The sequence below is a fragment of the Bidens hawaiensis genome, unplaced genomic scaffold (genome assembly GCF_021521415.1).
Source record: "Bidens hawaiensis isolate Kalapana, Puna unplaced genomic scaffold, B.hawaiensis_p1.1 tig00030267_1, whole genome shotgun sequence".
Lineage (NCBI taxonomy): Eukaryota > Viridiplantae > Streptophyta > Magnoliopsida > Asterales > Asteraceae > Bidens > Bidens hawaiensis.
This window is the reverse complement of record NW_027505176.1, coordinates 31,082-50,072: the sequence shown is the minus strand read 5'-3', so window position 1 is coordinate 50,072 and position 18,991 is coordinate 31,082. Positions and strand designations below refer to the sequence as shown.

The 18,991-nt window shown below is 43.0% G+C and overlaps 1 protein-coding gene and 1 pseudogene across 2 annotated transcripts; one reads left to right on the top strand and one right to left on the bottom strand.

The window, feature by feature from the left end:
* Positions 1 to 13,240: 13,240 nt before the first annotated feature.
* LOC143611238 (uncharacterized) lies at positions 13,241 to 15,192 on the top strand. Its single transcript, XM_077085489.1, has 6 exons — positions 13,241 to 13,452; positions 13,537 to 13,626; positions 13,740 to 13,897; positions 14,426 to 14,546; positions 14,620 to 14,810; positions 14,894 to 15,192. The coding sequence occupies exons 1-6, from the start codon at positions 13,345 to 13,347 to the stop codon at positions 15,141 to 15,143; spliced, it is 918 nt and encodes a 305-aa protein (XP_076941604.1). The 5' UTR covers positions 13,241 to 13,344; the 3' UTR covers positions 15,144 to 15,192.
* A 431-nt stretch (positions 15,193 to 15,623) lies between these two features.
* On the bottom strand, positions 15,624 to 18,618 carry LOC143611236 (uncharacterized; annotated as a pseudogene). Its single transcript, XR_013149736.1, has 6 exons — positions 18,202 to 18,618; positions 17,289 to 17,363; positions 16,686 to 17,199; positions 16,219 to 16,604; positions 15,907 to 16,134; positions 15,624 to 15,817 (listed from the first exon to the last, which is right to left on the bottom strand). The product of XR_013149736.1 is annotated as an uncharacterized LOC143611236 (transcript).
* Between the last annotated feature and the right edge of the window lie 373 nt (positions 18,619 to 18,991).

Here is an 18,991-nt window from a genome sequence, read left to right as displayed (position 1 = left end):
CACTTATATTTGTACGTGATTAACAGGTACAAACACCTGCTACATCGCGCGGACACTCGTCTAGTATATATATATATGTGTGTGGGGGGGGGGGTGAAGGAGAGATGGGACGTTGAGACCCACTTTGTTTGTTTGTTACTACAAGTTTGCAATCATTGACTACAATTACAATTTGGCAAACTTCCTCAACGTTTGTGAAATTTGTAACGGGGGCTTGTCCAATGAATGTCACATAGATTCAAATCTAAGAGCATTCTTAGCCCATTTCATATATTCTTCTATATAATTTATATAAAAATCACTATTTCATAAATTTATCTATCTTTTTTTAAAAATCTTCCACATGTTATTCCTTATCCGTATTCATAAATTCTTTTTTTTTTTATTATTTTTTCTCTTTTGTTTTGTTATATAGTATATGGTGATTCAAAGATAGTTGATATATTATACGGTATAGATCAAAAGTGAGAGCCTATATTTAGGTTTTTACTTTAGCAATTGGATATGTCATACCTTAAATTAATGGGGTTGACAATTAGAGAATAGATTGAGAATGCTCTAAGTGTATATATATAGACCGGATTTAAAACAAATATTGATAATCTTAGTCTTTATTTGTTTATATATATTTGTAAAACCTTCTTCAATACAATATTGATTGTCAGTGCCTCGTATATACCAGGTATACATTTAATTTGTTTAGAAGCTCCATGTTTTACATTTCGTACTTGTCAAAACTTTGTATACCTTTTATTAACAAAAAACAATTAGAAATATAAAAAATGTTTAGCGAGTTAATACTTTATTAACCAACATCAAAAGAAAATAAAAACAAATATAAAGTGTTTACCGGTGTGGACCTATGGTTCATGTAAACTAATATGTATATTACCCTCATATGTTTCTAGTTTACACATCGAACTTGGGTTCATTACCTCCCATTATAAAAACACAAATAAAACTGTAAAACTTGTAGAAACTTGAGGTGCAACTAATGGTGAATTTCAACCACAAAATAATTAACTGGTAGATTTCAGTTTATACTGCTATCCAAAACACTTAAACCAACACCCAGAATGCACTCATCGATGTAGTCCTTGGTTATGGTTATTACATTCAACTCGGTCTTGAGTATAACTCAATTCCATCTAATTATCATCATTTTGTTGCAAGATTTTAAAGCTTGAATACATCAATCATAGGATTTTAGTCACACACGTATGCTTAGAAATAGGGGCGCGCATTGTTCAATATTTAGCCTCGACTAATTAAACAAATGGTTTTTGGTTAATTGGTTCAGTTTATTCGGTTAATCTTTCTGTTCGGAATTAAATTTGGACTAATATTCTTACTTAGAAATACATTAGATGAATGCATAAAAATATGAATTTTGTGTATAAGTACATGTGAAGAGGTATGTACCCGCCTCAACACCGAGCAAGGCGGGTCAACCCACAAGATAAAGACATTGTGAAGACACAAAGCCAAAACCTATGCGCATGGCGCATACGTTACATCCTCAGGCATCATATGCCCAGGCACACATATGCTCGCGCATCACATATGCGCGTGGCGCATATCACATGCTCGTGCATATCACATCTGCCCAGACACACATGCTCGCGCATCACATATGCGCGCAGCGCATCAGCGCGCGGCGCATATCACATGCTCATGCATATCACATCTGCGCATGAAATATCTGCGCGTGAGAATAAAGAGAAGACCTCGCGCATCCTCAGGATGGGCGCATATCACACGTGCGCATAATCAACCTCGTCCTTATCCCAATCAGGATTAGGGCAACCTTGATTGTGCACGTCAGACAACCTTCCAGAAGGCATCTTTTTAAGGAGAAAGAATATGCTGATGTTGATAGCTGCCAAATGAAAGGTCGACAACTCAGCATGACACATGTGTTACCACGTGATTACAACCAACGAGAAAGCGCCAGGTGTCCCAGAGGACACGTGGCGCAGTGCGATTGGAGGAAGCCAACGAGGTTGAGCCCAACCGGTGGTAACCCTAGCACTATAAATACAGCATCAACTCCACTTTGATGGGACATTCATACTCAATCATTGACAGTTACAAGCAGTGATCACACATTCAATCATATTGAATCACATTCATTCACAGTCAGTTACATACAATCACACAGTCTCACAACCAAAGGGTATTGAGCAATTAAGCAAATACTCTTGAGATTCTCTGACACATTATTATCTTCTCCACAAATATACTGATTCTCACGCCGGAGGGTTACCCCAAAGAGGACCCCTCTGTCCCTTTCTGAGGGGTAAGTAACGGCGCTGTTCATTTTGTAGGTGGAAGAACACTGATCCAGAAGAACCGTCGGTGAAATAGTATAATCACACCCGAGGAAAGTAGATCTGCTACCAGTGAGTAGATCCACGTTTCTTCATTGGCGCCTCGAAATTGTGAACGCACCAATCTGTGGTGTCTCAAATGAAATCATACATCCCCTAGGCCAGATTCAGTTTGAACTAACTATGGGGGATGATGAGCACAAGCGAGCCGAAGTTGTCAACTTCTTGGTCTTGCCCACCACGTCATGCCACAATATGATCATGGGTAGGGGAACGATTGCTCAATTTAATGCTGTACCGTCGCCAGCGCACGGCGCATTGGGGTTCCCTACACCAACAGGCGTAACATTTGTTTACCGCGATCATTTGTGCGCAGTGACAAGCACGCCGCGGGAAGGGAGAATGAAACTTCCAATGGCTGACAATGCGCCAGAGAAGTGGATTTTAAACCCAAAATTCCCAGAGCAAACGGTCACAATTGGCGCTACCATTTCAGACGAAACGAGATTGAGAATGAAAAAGTTGCTCACAAAATACACGTCGGTTTTCGCGTGGCAACACTCCGATATGACGGGGGTTCCGCGAGACTTGGCGCAACATTCTCTTAACACGTTCAAGTCGGTGGAGCCAATTGCTCAGAAAAAGAGAATCATGGGGGATGAAAAGGCGAAGGCCATGAATGAGCAAGTGGAGGACCTGTTGCGCGCAAACATCATCCGCCCGATCCGATACCAGACATGGGTAGCCAATCCTGTGATGGTAAAGAAAAGCAACGGGTCATGGAGAATGTGTATTGACTTCAAGGACCTCAACAAAGCATGTCCGAAAGACTGTTACCCCCTCCCAAACATCGACGCAAAGGTGGACTCCGTGGCGCCATTCAAGCTCAAATGTTTCCTGGATGCCTACAAAGGCTATCACCAGATTCAAATGGCACCACAGGATGAAGACAAGACTGCCTTCAGAACCGACAAGGGTGTTTTTTGTTACACAAAAATGCCCTTTGGTTTAAAGAATGCGGGCGCAACCTATCAGAGACTTATGGATTCGGTTTTCAGTGAACAAATCGGAAGAAATCTAGAAGTCTACGTTGATGATTTGGTGATCAAGAGCAGGGAGGAGAGACAAATGCTCAAAGACATCGAGGAAACTCTTCAGCGCCTAACGGAAGTTAACATGAAGCTCAACCCGAGCAAATGTACTTTCGGTGCAGAAGAGGGGAAATTTCTTGGTGTAATGGTCACTAAGGATGGTTTCAAGGTGAACCCTGAAAAGGTGGAAGCCATCCTTGACATGCCTTCACCATCCACCATGAAAGAGGTTCAGAAGCTGAATGGTAGATTGGTGTCAATCAACAGGTTCCTAGCGAACCACGCCAGCAAATCTACTCCATTCGTTAACACCTTGAGGAACTGTTTGAAGAAGAGCCAATTCAAGTGGACGCCTGAGGCTGAGCAAGCTTTCACTGAGATAAAAGAATGTCTCATAAAGTTGCCAGCGCTCACAGCTCCACTTCCTGGCGAAACCCTTACATTGTACCTGTCAGCTGGAGACCGCGCGATCGGCGCAGTATTATTGGTGGATCGCAAGGGGATCCAAACGCCAATATACTATGTGAGTCGGGTGCTCACAGACCCTGAGACGCGCTATTCCATCATGGAAAAGTTAGTTTTGTCACTAACACACGCGTCGCGCAAGCTCCATAGATACTTCAATGGTCATCCTATTGAAGTTCTGACTGGTTACAACATCCAGCAAGTCTTGCGACGCCCCGCGCTCTCCGGAAGGCTGACAAAGTGGGCGCTGGAATTAGGTGAACACACGATCACTTATAAGCCCCGTCCAGCGATAAAGGGTCAAGTTTTGGCGGATTTCATCACGGAAATCCCAGAGGGAAAGATTGAAGAAGCTCAGCGCGAGGTAGACCCTCCGCGAGCAAATGATGAAGAAGATGTTTGGAGGCTATTCACTGATGGAGCCTCCAACAGCGAAGGGTCCGGCGCAGGCCTCAAACTGGTGGACCCTGATAATCATGAATATACTTATGCTATTAGGTTGGACTTCAAGAGTACCAACAATGAGGCTGAGTATGAAGCCCTGCTGGCTGGTCTGCGCATTGCGCGCAAGTTTGGAGTTAAAAGGCTAGAGGCCCATGTTGATTCTTACTTGGTAGCTGCTCAGGTCAACGGCCTATATGACGCCAAGGAGAACACAATGCCTCTATATCTAGAGCAGGCAAAAAAGTTCGTTGAGCAGTTTGACTTCTTCAGAATCATACACATCTCGCGCAGCGAAAACAAGTCCGCTGACGCGTTGAGTAAGATGGCATCAACTAATTTTGATCACTTTGGCAAAGATGTCAGGGTGGAAGTGATGAGCAACCCGTCAGTACAAACGCAATCGGTCCTTGTAATTCATACAACCCCTTCATCCTGGATAACTCCAATAATGGAATTCCTGATGGAGGGGACGTTACCGGATGATCGCGCACAGGCGAGAAAGATAAGACACAAGGCGCAGAACTATGAACTACTTGATGGTACATTATATCGGCGCTCTTATCTTGGACCGCTCATGAAATGCCTGGATGCTGAAGAAGCAAGCTATGTGATTAGGGAGATTCATGAAGGAATCTGTGGAATACACGCTGGTCCGCGCATGGTGGTTGCCAAGGCAATGAGTTCAGGCTACTATTGGCCAGGCATGTACTTGGATGCGCTAAAAGAAATCCAAAAATGCAAGGCATGTCAGAGCTACGCGCCAAACACCATGCGTCCAAAGAACAACTTGATTCCAGTGACCTCCGCATGGCCTTTCCACAAATGGGCCATTGATATTGTGGGGCCCCTGCCGCAAGCGCAAGGGCGGGTGAAATTTTTGGTAGTGGCGATAGACTATTTCACAAAATGGGTTGAGGCCAAGCCACTAGCAAAAATCACAGCTGAGGCGATGAAGCAATTTATCTGGAGCCACATCATTTGCCGTTTTGGCCTTCCTATGGAAATTGTGAGCGACAATGGCAAACAATTCACTGACAGGAAGATATCAAGCTGGCTCAAAGAATTGCACATCAACCAAATCTTCACGTCCGTCTACCACCCTCAGGGGAATGGCCAAGTGGAGCGCGCGAATCAAAGTTTGCTAAATGGGCTGAAGAAAAGGTTGGAGGGAGAATCCCATTCTTGGGTCGAAGAGTTACCTAATGTCCTGTGGGCGCACAGGACATTAAGCAAAACTAGCAATGGCGAATCCCCGTTCAGCCTAACCTATGGGACAGAGGCTATGATCCCAGCAGAAATTGGATGCCCATCCCATAGGGTACTCATGATGAGCAAAACTGATAACGAGCGCGAAAGAAGATTGGACCTTAACTTGCTTGAAGGGCGCAGAGAAGCGGCTATCATTAATGAAGCCAGATACAAGAAAAAGCTGGAAAAATATTATAATCAGCGCGTTAAAGAGTGCCACTTCAAGAAAAATGATTTTGTCCTTCGAAACAATGAAGCTAGTCGCGCAATACCCCCAGGAAAAATGTCCCCCAATTGGGAGGGACCTTATCAAATTTCAGAAGATTTGGGGAAAGGCGCGTACACTTTAAAAGATTTGAATGGAAAAAAGATACCGCGCGCGTGGAACGCGGCACAACTTAGAAAATGCTTCATGTAAAAAGTTCAAATATGTAATCAAGGCTTTTAAGCCATCATGAATGATGATTCGCGCTATCTTTCAATATTTGTTCTATTACCTTTGTATACATGTTTCACACTTCCTTTATTAATTTGGAACAATATGACAACACTATATTGACTTCAAAGCAAAATAAAGCGAAGTAAAACATACATGCGCGAGCCTTAGCTCAAACGCGTTAACGAGTCTTAACTCTAAAACGCCAGGGCCTTAGCCCAAACTTACGAGCTTTAGCTCAAACACGTTAATGAGTCTTAACTCTAAAAACGTCAGGGCCTTAGCCCAAAACAAAGTGCCTTAGCTCAAAACACTCACAAACATCCATCTTACATCCCGCGCAGCCTGATCATAAAAATCCTTAAACACAACTAAGGCAAAGTACATGCCATATCATGTTAAGGTCTCAGGTCGAGGTCGCGCGCGGAATCATAGTGGATATCTGAGTAACACACGCTGACATGTAATGGCTAAACTCATACTTCCATATAAATACCGCGCGACAACGACGCGCAAAAAAGAAATAATGAAATGTTAGCGCGCATGTCAGCATGAGCAAGATACAGCGAAACCACAAACAAAATAGAACAGAGGTTAAGTGAATAATTTCCTTACAACCTTGTTCTTATTTTAACGTGCAAGCATATCTCATATCTACAAGCAAACATGAAGAGATGAATGGAAATGCGCAAGATGTGAAAAAGAAAAAACAAGTTTCATTCCATTGGATTGAAATTTACAAGTATGATGAGTTACAAATTACAAGTATAAAAAATTAAATATGTAAAATTTGATGAAGGGCTTCTCAAGTCTCCACGTCGACGTCAGCCACTTCATCACCTTCATCATCCCCCGCAGCATCTGACGCGGCCTGCTCTTCATCTCCGAACTGACCGTAGTCAAGTTCTTCCTCCTCATTGGAGTCTTCTATCACGACGGTGGCAGGAGCAGATTTATTCGCAGCGCCAGAGCCGCTGGCAGGGGCAACATCCCCCGCGCCATCATCATCGCCACCAGCCCTCTCGCATTCATCGAGCAACTTCTTTAGCGCGCCGAGGTCGGGCTGGTCAGCAAGCGCAGCTATCTGCAAAATCATTAGAAAATATTGAGTACAAAACACTTGGAAAAATTAGTCAAGTAAAACTCATTAAGGTCAAGGTACCTGCATAAGGATGGGGATGGGAGTATTCATATACTTTTCCCCCACCGCGGCCATGTCCGCGCAGGCCGCGTCGCTCTTGTAAGGGTACTCGGATGGGTTCTTCTTCAACATGCCATAGTCATACCCATCCGTAAACCCTTCAGCTCGGCCCACCAAGCGCGCGGCGGCATTGCAGTCCATCACAAGGGCCTGAAACTCGGCGGAATATTTCATCGCCAAAGCGCAGCGAGTTATGCCCTGTGACACCAGCCATTGGCGATCCTGCGCTAGGCCAGCAACAGACGTCTCGAGGACAGGAACCTGGGAGTTTAATAACTCAACAGTTTCCTTAGTCTTTTGTAGCTCCTCCTTATCAGACGCTGCTGCCGCCAAGATTTTTTCTTTCTCCGCCTGCGCAGCACCAAGTGCTTCCTGGCTGGACGCCGCCGTCGCCAAGGCCTCATCTCTATCGGCCTGCGCGGCCGCCAACTCCCTCTTCAGGCGCGCAACCTCGCTCTCCAGTGATGATTTTTCAGTGATACTCTGGACGATAGCTTGGTCACGCGCCTCAGCCTGCTGTTCCAAGACTCGCACTCTACGCGCGTACTTGGCAACTTCGGCCTCCGCCAACTGCTGCTTCTCCCGCGCAACTTGGAGCTCATGCCCGCGCTTAATATAGGCGGTGTTGGCACTTGCTCTATTTTCGCTGAGCTCCGCCTGGAGTTTCTCAGCTCGTGCGCGAGCATCAGAAAGGTTCCAGGCAGCCACCTTAGCCTCTTGCTGGGCTGCCACAAGAGCATCGCGTACTTTAATATAATCGCGATGAAGCTCTTGGGAGGCAGCAAAGAAAGCTGACCCAGCGAAAATGTGATCGTTGAGCAAGTCAGCACGAGTGCGCTCCTCCTGATACCTCCTTTCAGTAGGAGGCACGGCATGAGCCCAGAAGTCCTCGCATACGCCCATGGATTGGAAGGAACTTTCTTCATTAATATTCCATCTCGGGCGATAAACGTGGTCACCTTCCTACAAAACACAAGAAATGTTCTAAGTCATAAAACATACTTATATGGAGGTACGCGCAGCGGAGCAACAAATTAAAACATACCTGCGGGGATGAAGCAGAAAAGTCAGCGCCAGCCCCACCAGAAGTATGCGCTGCGAAGACTTGTGGCATCGCAGGGCTGGCGCGGTCTCCCAAGGAGCCCTCAGCTTGAGCCCCCTCATCCTCCTCATCTTCTTGAATAGGCCTCTTCTCCTGCGACCTGGGGGGCTCCAAACCAGCCTCGCGGAGAGGGCTGCGCGTAGGAGGAGGCGAGGGAGGTCTCGACGCCGCCAGTTCGGCGCGCAAAACGGCTTCCTACTCTTTTGTAACCCCAATAAGGGGAGAATCAGCACTAGCAGGAGCAGGACCAGAACCAGCGGCGCCGCCAACGGCGCCAGGAGTGTCGCCAGCAACTTGTACTCCAGCTACAACTCCTATGAACAAATCAACAAGGAAAAATGGTTTATGACTGAATCCAAAAGAAAAATAAAGAAGACAAGTGTGCAAAACATACCTTGGCGCAATTCTGTTCGCGCGGCGAACATCGCCATAAAATCCATTCTACCCTTTTCAGAGGGTAGAACAGGGGACTCCGAAGCAGCCCCCGGCGCAGCCTCAGCACCTTGTGGCGCCTGTGGCTCATCTCCTACCGTCGCCGGTTCTGCAAACATTCAAAGGAGGAAAGGTTTAATAACAATTCAGCCAGATGAAGATAAATAAAGTATACCTGTTGCAGGCGCGGCACTGCTTCTCTCTTCAGCCGCGCGAAAGGAGGAGGCGACGCCACCATACCTCAAGTGGACAGGAGGTCTGCCCACTCTCACAGGCAGGGAAGCTAAAGAAACCTTTGTGGTAAACACTTGGGTTTCCTTAGGTCCCTTCGTTTGAGCATGGGGATGAGCGACAGGGGTGTCATCTTTCTTCTGTTTCTTACTGGCCCTGCGCCAGATTTCCCCTTAGCTTTGCGCTTTAGTAGGGGCGCCTCCTCTTCCTCCTCCTCCTCTTCCGCGAGCTCTAGCTCGTAGTTTTCAAGCGCATCTACAAAAACAACCAACAGAACTGTTAATAAACTTGGGTATTCTAAAGGAATGAGCATAAGTGCGAAGGCTTACCAGGCGCGTCACTGTCAAAGTCAAATTCCAGATCCACTGGGATGAACATGTCATCGAAGCGATCTGGGAAACCAACTTCCCCAGCGCCAAGCGCGACGGAGCCACCCTCCACTTGTTCATCATAAGCGGCAAGGACATAATCCTTGGTGACTGCGCAAAAACAAATCAAGTGATATCAGCAAAATAATTATGTTCGCGCAGAAAAAATAAATAAACCAATGAAATAAACTTACACAACCCGTCGACTTGGATAACGGGCTCAAGCGCGCTATCGGCCCAAAGCTTACTCATGCCGACCCCAACCAGCGCCTCCTCGCAAATTTTCTTCGCGGGGGATGGTTCGGCGGTCAGTTTCTTAACCCAGGCGCCAGTTGGGTTCTTGAGGACACCCTCATCCGCAGGCGCAGAAGAGATAGAGCGCATGGTCATACGGATGGGGATCACACCAGCCCTTATGTAAAAGAACCTCTCAGACCAGTCATGAAGGCTCTTGAATGAAACAGTGGAGCACTTCACCTTCTGACTGCGAGGAATGAAAGAGATCCAATTGTCCTGGATCTTGGGCTTGTAAAAATATTGAAAGCGCCGAGGAGTGGGTTCCTCGCGCTGGGATTTGCACATGAACTCAAAGTGAGTCACGCGCACGAGTCCAAACGGATGGACTTGGGATATATGAATCCCATAGAACTTCAGCAGTGCACCCACAAACCTTGTCATCGGGAGACGAAGGTTGCAGTGGGTGAAAAAGTGGCTATATAGGGAAATATAGCCGGCAGGCGGGTCCGCCGCCGTTTGCCCGGACCTAGGCAACATGCAGCCAAACAGGGTGGGAAAGCCCTGAGAGGCGATGAGGTTGTCGAGATCGGCCTGCTTCAATTTGCAGAGGATTTCATTCCACCTTTTGGTGGCCTTGGTCCTCCCTACTTCCTCCGATGTGGTCTCAACAACCCTCTTCCCTTTCCCCTTTTGCTTCAATGTCGACATCACCACAGATTTCACACGGCGTCTTCGAGAGGCAACAGAGGTGATTGAGGGGCTAGACGAGTCTGAACTATCAGACATACAACTGCAGCAGCAGATAATCGAGAAATCGAAAAGATGAAAACACTCAATTCAGAATATGAAAGGCAGAAACTCGAAAATTATCAACAATGAAGATGAAGATAAAAAATTTCCTAAGGGCCTCCTTTTATAGGCCCAGGAGAGAGAAATGTGGCAGCTGATCGGATTTCACGCGCCCCCACTCGCGGGTGCAAGCCAACGAGGGCGCGACACGTGTCCCTAACACTGTTGAGGGGACATAAAATTGTAACCGACCTGCCACGGAGCAGAGACGCGCCCCCACTCGCAGGTGCTAACCAATGCGAGCGCGACACGTGTTCAAGACAGCTGTGTGAGGGGACGTGAAGGCAACTGTAGCACCTCGAGCACACGAAACGTCTGACATGTTTACGGCGCACGTCACAACCAACTAACCACGTGTTCGACCCGTCGTTTTCAACCCTTCGTTTTCAAACAAATGGATAGAAATTCGCGCAACGATGGAAGCAACCAGGAAAACGACAAAACCCCGTTTAAAGACAAAAATCAGTGAGTCTAATATCCATCTTACCGCGCTCGCGCGAGATAAGACACACATTAGACTGGGGGGGCTTGAAGAGGTATGTACCCGCCTCAACACCGAGCAAGGCGAGTCAACCCACAAGATAAAGACATTGTGAAGACACAAAGCCAAAACCTATGCGCATGGCGCATACGTTACATCCTCAGGCATCATATGCCCAGGCACACATATGCTCGCGCATCACATATGCACGTGGCGCATATCACATGCTCGTGCATATCACATCTGCCCAGACACACATGCTCGCGCATCACATATGCGCGCAGCGCATCAGCGCGCGGCGCATATCACATGCTCATGCATATCACATCTGCGCATGAAATATCTGCGCGTGAGAATAAAGAGAAGACCTCGCGCATCCTCAGGATGGGCGCATATCACACGTGCGCATAATCAACCTCGTCCTTATCCCAATCAGGATTAGGGCAACCTTGATTGTGCACGTCAGACAACCTTCCAGAAGGCATCTTTTTAAGGAGAAAGAATATGCTGATGTTGATAGCTGCCAAATGAAAGGTCGACAACTCAGCATGACACATGTGTTACCACGTGATTACAACCAACGAGAAAGCGCCAGGTGTCCCAGAGGACACGTGGCGCAGTGCGATTGGAGGAAGCCAACGAGGTTGAGCCCAACCGGTGGTAACCCTAGCACTATAAATACAGCATCAACTCCACTTTGATGGGACATTCATACTCAATCATTGACAGTTACAAGCAGTGATCACACATTCAATCATATTGAATCACATTCATTCACAGTCAGTTACATACAATCACACAGTCTCACAACCAAAGGGTATTGAGCAATTAAGCAAATACTCTTGAGATTCTCTGACACATTATTATCTTCTCCACAAATATACTGATTCTCACGCCGGAGGGTTACCCCAAAGAGGACCCCTCTGTCCCTTTCTGAGGGGTAAGTAACGGCGCTGTTCATTTTGTAGGTGGAAGAACACTGATCCAGAAGACCCGTCGGTGAAATAGTATAATCACACCCGAGGAAAGTAGATCTGCTACCAGTGAGTAGATCCACGTTTCTTCAACATGAAATGACAATATAAATATATCGATTGGTGGTATAAAACCAGGGCCAGTCTTCGAGATTCGTTGGCTGAAGGCAAAAAAATTTTTAGATCTTAGGTAAAAAGGTTTTTTGTTGGGTTTACATAATTAAATTTTTAAAAAAAGATATTTTAGTTATGATTTGGGTTGTGCAAAATATATTTTTTTACATTTTACAATAATAATATATTTAAATAAGCTGAATAATTGAGTTTAGACATTAAAAATATACACTCCTTTTCATAATAATATATATAATTTAAATTAAAAAATCGTCTTGATGACCATCAACCACCCTGTCATTCCTTAAAGTCGACCTTGTATAAACAGGAAAAACAAGACATAAAGCCATAAAGGTATAAAAGTTAGAATTATATGAAAATATGGCTTGGGCCAAAGCATGTCTGCGGTCGAGTATAGGGCCATTCTTAAGTACCGTTTGATGGTCCCAATGTACCCAGAAGACGAAACATGTCCGATCTGCCGTAAGGCCTGCCTGGATAAATTCGGAGAGCATGTGGTTCATTGCAAGGAGATGCCTGGGTTCAAATACCGACATGATTGGGTGCGGGACGTTCTTTGGGACATCTTAAGGCGAGCTGGGATATCAGCTAAAAAGGAAGCCCCCGTAAACTTCCTTACAGACCCCACGGAAGGGAGATCCACTCTACGACCGGCATATTTGCTCGTCTTTGGTTGGGCCGGGGGAAAACACGCTTGTGTTGACCTCACAGGGGTATCTCCCTTAGCTGGTTTGAGGAATAATGGGTTTGTAGCTGGGCAAGCAATGAAAAGGGCTGAAACGAAGAAGGTGGAGAAACATGCTAAAGCCTGCGAAGAGAATCAACATGTTTTTGTCCCTCTGGCTTTTGATACATTTGGCTCATTGGCACCGGAAGCTATCCGTTTTCTAACCAGGGTCCAACAGGTTGTGCATAGCAATGTATCGACTCCAAAGGGGCAGGGGTATGTCTTTAGCAGGTTAGGGTTTGCAATTCAGAAAGGGGTGGCGGCGCAGCTTGTTGCCCGCCCACCTGCTATATTGATGTAATATCTATGTTTCTACATATTGGAATCCAATTTTTGACATTATTCTTAAATTAAAGAGAATAAAATATTTAAGCTAATACCTATGATACAAAAATAACTGATTTTCGATTAATATTCATTTAGTTTCGACGAATGACGGTTTGATTATTGCTCACCCATGCTCGAAAATAGAAATCACTAACAAGTGAATATTGAGGGCCAAACCCGATACTTGCTACTGGCATAACATAAAATTTGAACTTGGATTCGGGAACCGGGAAGTAAAGAGGATTTTGGCGGGAAAGGCAGCAGCAATGAGTTCATCGGCGGTAGAGACAGAGTCACCGGATCTGGTATGCGAGCTCGATAACGTTCAGGGCATGGTCGATGCTCTCACTTCTGTCCGATGGAAACGCCATCAGGTTCTTTTCTGTAATAAACAACTAGTCTATTTAAACTGATAACCTAGGGTTTGTGCTAATTGATATATTAATTTGATGAATTAGGATGCAGTCTTGGAATTAAGTGAGCACGGAATCGTTTTAATCGTCGAGGACACCGGTTGTCTTCAAGCTAAGGTTTATCTGCAAAAAGAGGTATACATATACACTTACACTAATAATAATAATACACATACATCTATTTTAGCTTTTAGCTTATTGAGTATTCAACTATTCGTAAATTCGATTTCATTTCGGTGTTTTTGTAGCTGTTTGTTCGTTACGAATATAGTGCGCACGGCCGACCTAGGTTTGGAGTTAGTTTGGGGCTGTTTGTGGATTGCCTCAACACGTTTTGTGTTCCTGGACGGCATTCTAGAACACTCGAGTTTCGCTATCCAGGGCCTGATATGCAGCTTCTTCTCAAGTACGTTTTTACGTCTCTCTTTGTATTGATTCATATCTATCTAGTAGCGTTGTCTGTAGTTTTTAAGTGGATTGACATTTAGCAGCCACACATTCATTAAGAAATGACTTGATTAGGTTCGTTTGGGTCTAGTAAATTATCTAACGGGTCAGTTTGGGTCTACTCAAGTTATACAGCTTGTCGATTTGGGTCACTATTATAAAACTCGTTAACCGGGACCAAATGAGTAGTAATCCCATTTTTTAGAAGCTTATTCACTCCTGACCTTACCGCAAATGGTACCCGCTTAAGACTCCTAACCAAAAACAAGCCTGGAAGTTTATTACTTACTACATAACGAGCCATGTTTCTCTACGATTTCAGGAGATTATAAACCTTATTATTATGAGTTAACAACACATTGAGACTACCGGTACGAATGAAATCAGTGAGAAATAGTTAGCAACTGGTCTCAAAATGTGGTTACTTTTTTAAGTTTCAACTTTCATGCATCTGAGGATAATATTTTACTATTTCTTGTTTTGTTAGATCTGCTGATTCGTTAAATAGTTGTACTTACGCGGAGATCAGAACTAGGATCCCCGATACAATTTCATGGGACTACAATTTTCAGCCTACAGGGAGCATTCCTATCAGCTTTACTGTTAAGGTACATCATTTTCTTTCAGCTATAAAGTTATATACAGTGCCGACTTATGCTGTTTTTTTCTTAAATTTTCAAGTCGTCGGCTTTAAAAGAAGCCATTGATGATCTGGAATGGCCAGGATCAAACATCCAAATAACCATGCAACCAACTCCTCCATCAGTTACTTTTACAGGAGAAGGCCATGGAGACTTGAAGATAGATTTCATGTATTATGCAAACATGGATCTTCTGTCTGCATTTAACTGTGATCAAATTGTTTCACACAGGTAACGTTATTTTTATCTACATTCTTTTAACCTTTCTTTCATCAATACTAATTATGAGGTATCTATGTCGTCTGACATTGTAGGTACAAGTACAAGTTTCTTCGTGCAACAACTTCCAACATACCCAGCAGTGTTATAAAAGATAACAGAGGAAGCAAACTGACAATTGGGCAAGGCGGGATGTTAAAAATTCAACACTTGGTGTCAGTTGCAAAGCCTTCTAATTCTCACGCACATGTTGATTCTGCTGGTTATCAGCCACCTAGCCGCATTGCTTATATTGAGTTCTTTGTGAAACCGCAAGTAGATGAAGAAAATGCGTATGATTCCTAGGATACTGAGTTTGTTTACAGAACAAAAGTGGTAATGTTTATTTCAAAACATGGTCAAAATTCTTAAGTTATTAACCAACAGAAATTTTTGTCTAAAATATTACCAGCAAATGATGCGATGAAATAGTATAGTATATAATTAATGTTACAAAGAATCTCTCGACTCTTGTTTATTACTTTCACCTCGGGGGTATAACTGTGAGATTAACAAATAATACGAAATTTTAAAAAAGAAAATAAGAATGAATCGGTATAATTTATTGGTAACCATAATGCTAATACTATCCGACTGTGTGTTGTTTGCAACCCTTTGGACCATAATGTTGCGAGCCACGCCTTACGATCTTACCACACAAGTAACAGTAGTGGCCTTGACATGACCAACAAAACATGTGTTGTTGTTCCCAACCTGACCAGTGACCACCACCATCATTAACTTTACCAAAATTATAATCAGTAAAAGCAAACAAATAACAGAATGTTGACTCACCTTTAGATTGAATTGACGACATTGAGGGCAAGGTTGACCAACCATATCAACTTCGAACACCACTTGCTGCATGTTACGGTTTAGGTTCGGGTTCATGTTCATGTTCATGTTCATGTTCATGTTCATGTTCATGTTCCTCCCAGTTTCGAAGTTCTTCCTGTGGAAAAAGTTCACAAGCTCCATCCCTTCAACATTGATAAATAAATTGATTAGCAACCTATTGACTGTCAAATGTGAAAATGAAAAGGTAAATAAGCAGAGATAGAGAGCTAACTTGTAGTGATCATATCCGCTTATGACCTTGTTACAACGATAGTAGAAAAAAAACGCCACAGTTTTCGCAGACCATTTTGTTACAACCTTCGGTTTTTGAAATTGCCATTTTACAAGATGGGCATTGTTTTGCATCACGAAGTATTTCCGTCACACTAAGAAGCTCTTCTATCTTTTTACGCTCACGCTGCAATTGTTCATCAGACATTCGAGTTGATGATTGTCTCTCCTACACGAACCAAAACTTATTATCCCATTTATACATAATCAGTGTCAACTATGATTACCAAAACTATATTATTTCAAAAGTCACCTGCAATATACGGAGCTTCAATTCTGGTGGCATACAAGTGATGCCAACATGGCGTTTTTCCCTGCAAAGTGTGCAAAAACTAAAGAAGCATTTAGAGCATTGAGCATCTTGGTCATCGTCTTCTATGCATGGTGTTTGACATCTTGGACAATAGACCACGTCAGTCATTGACTCGAGTGTCTTTTGTAATGTAAGCGATTCCCATTTTCCAAATTCTTCATCGCCAAGTAATCGTTTCAAAAGACCGGGTGGAATCATGCCCCCACATTTTGCAGTTGGGCAAGAAAGCTTATTCACAGTACCGTCTTGTATGTGAACATCCGCGTAAGTTTTAATACATTTCTCACAGAAGAAATGCTGACATGGCAATCTTATAAATTCAGCACCTATGAACAAAAGCAATTCAACATATAAATAAATTAAATTTAAATTACCTGTTTAGTGTCATATGAAAGATTGAAAATTACCTGCAAATTCACTGAAGCAAATGCAACATTCTTGCAAGGTTTTAAGAAAGTTTTCAAGGCGTTGTTCTTCATTATAACTTTTTAACGAAGGAACGTCAACATCAGGTGAGACGCATCCCGAAAGTGCACGCGGGTCCCCTTGATGTCTCACACCATACGGGCCAAGGACAATTTCTTTATCAAATCCAAGAAAAGAAATAGCAGAACTATGCAACCATTCGGCCCACGAGTAAATAACTTCTTGCCCTTGTTCATCCCATATTGAATCCAACATCGAACATAAGCTTGAAATTCTTGAAGAATCCAACCATTGTACAGAGATTGTGAAATACGGAGGGCGATGAGTCGGGTATGATTTGGGCAATATGCAAGTCAAAACTATCGGTGGGATATACTTAACTTCAAAAGTGTATGAAAAACCTTCTGAACTATCGGTATTTGTGTCCAAATTTTGGGAGGAATTTAGCTTTGTGGAGATGGTCAGTTCTTCTGGAGTATCAATGTAGATATGAATCTGAAATTGGATTATTTGAATATATATTACTAGGATCACAATATTTGTTGCTAAATTAAATCAACATCATATTAAAGTCTTTAAGGTACCTGAAAAGACCGCAAACCATTCTGGTTGTCAAGAAGAAACATGTTTTCTCCATAAATGGATTCCATAGCCAATACCTATAATCAATTAATAATCTTCAACTTATAGACTAAAAAATAATTATAATCACAAAACAAAATGCAAGATTAATGCTATGTTTCCGAGTTTTTTAACAGAAGGAAATGAAAAGAAAAGAAATGAAAACTTTTAATACTTTTCCCTCCTAACTTTCTTTCCAAATCTTCCAACATGGACGGATTTGGAGAGAAAGTAAAATATATTCCTAATCTCCTTTTCTCTAATTTATTTTCTTTCCTTCCGAATTCAGGAACATGCGGTTAAAAAATATCTTTCCCTTTCCCTCACTTTCACCCAAACCAAAAACCGAAACCCAACGGCTTTTTTTTTATTTTAATCTAAGTTATAATTTTATATATTAAATAAAATGATCCAAATACAGTAGAGAGGTGGATAAGTGGGCAATAAGTTGTGCCGCCACCCCCTTTTGAATGGCAAACCCGATTCTATTGAAAACAAAGTTTCTTTGGCGTCGATAAGTTACTGTGCACCCGTTGAACTCTTTTAAGAAACGTAACGGCTTTTAAAAGTTAAAAATATATATCTCGATTATTGGTTCAATTTGAGCCCAAAACCAATCCAATTTACAGTTTTTCGATTTCAAACACCAACCTAAGAGAACCGTATTTAAGTAAGATGTTTCAACCAAAAATGTCAAAGAGAACACCCAACACAATGTAATGGAGAAACCATCATTCTTTTTCTATTAACATGATATCGCCCCGTTCTGACCCGAACTAAAATAACCTTTTTAACCTGCCCATTTCGCCAAGTCTAACACTAACACTAACACTTAACACAAAACCAACTAATTGATTAAAAGTCATATAAATTTACCTCATCCTCTTGCAATTGATCATTCTGTTTAATCACTTCCTCGGACAAATCCGGTTCTTCACCGGACAAAACCAGCTTTTCTAACCTCATCACAACATCATAATCATCCTTATTTGCATCACTCAATTCCTTCTTCCCCTTATCTTCTTCTTCTTCAACAAGTACAGACTTTGATTCTCCTTTATTTCCATCTTTATTATTATCATCTTGTTTCGGGTGAATAATATTAATATTGGGTCCAGAGCCTTGATTTCTTGACACCCACCTGAGATTTCCAGGTGAAGATTTAGATGTGGAAGCTTGAGCTGAAGAAGATGTGGGATGATCAGATTGAATTTGAATTTGTTGATGATGATGATGAGGTTTCAAAACCCAGTTTTCTTCAACGTTGTTTTGCTGTTTTCCACCTCTTCTCATCGTCCGACAGGTTGTTGGTGCCGTCGCAGGTTGTTTATATGTATAACTAGATCATAAACCACCGGCCGTAGTTGGGTTTAGTTTGTTGTTGGGCTTATTGTCTCTATGTCTGGCCTTTTATCATGATAACAAAATAACTTGTTCCGTACCTGATCCGAACCTGTTGAAACTGAAAATACCCGGTCAAAACCTAATCCTATCACATCCAAAACCTGAAAAGACCCTGGGAAACCCGATCAAATGCTCTATTATACCCGGAACTGATTTCTATCCAACCTAATTTTGACTTTTGTTAACCATACTTAGTTTCGATTTTAGAAAATACCCGATTTGTTATTTACAAATCTTCTTAAGTGTTAAACAAGCAATTTAA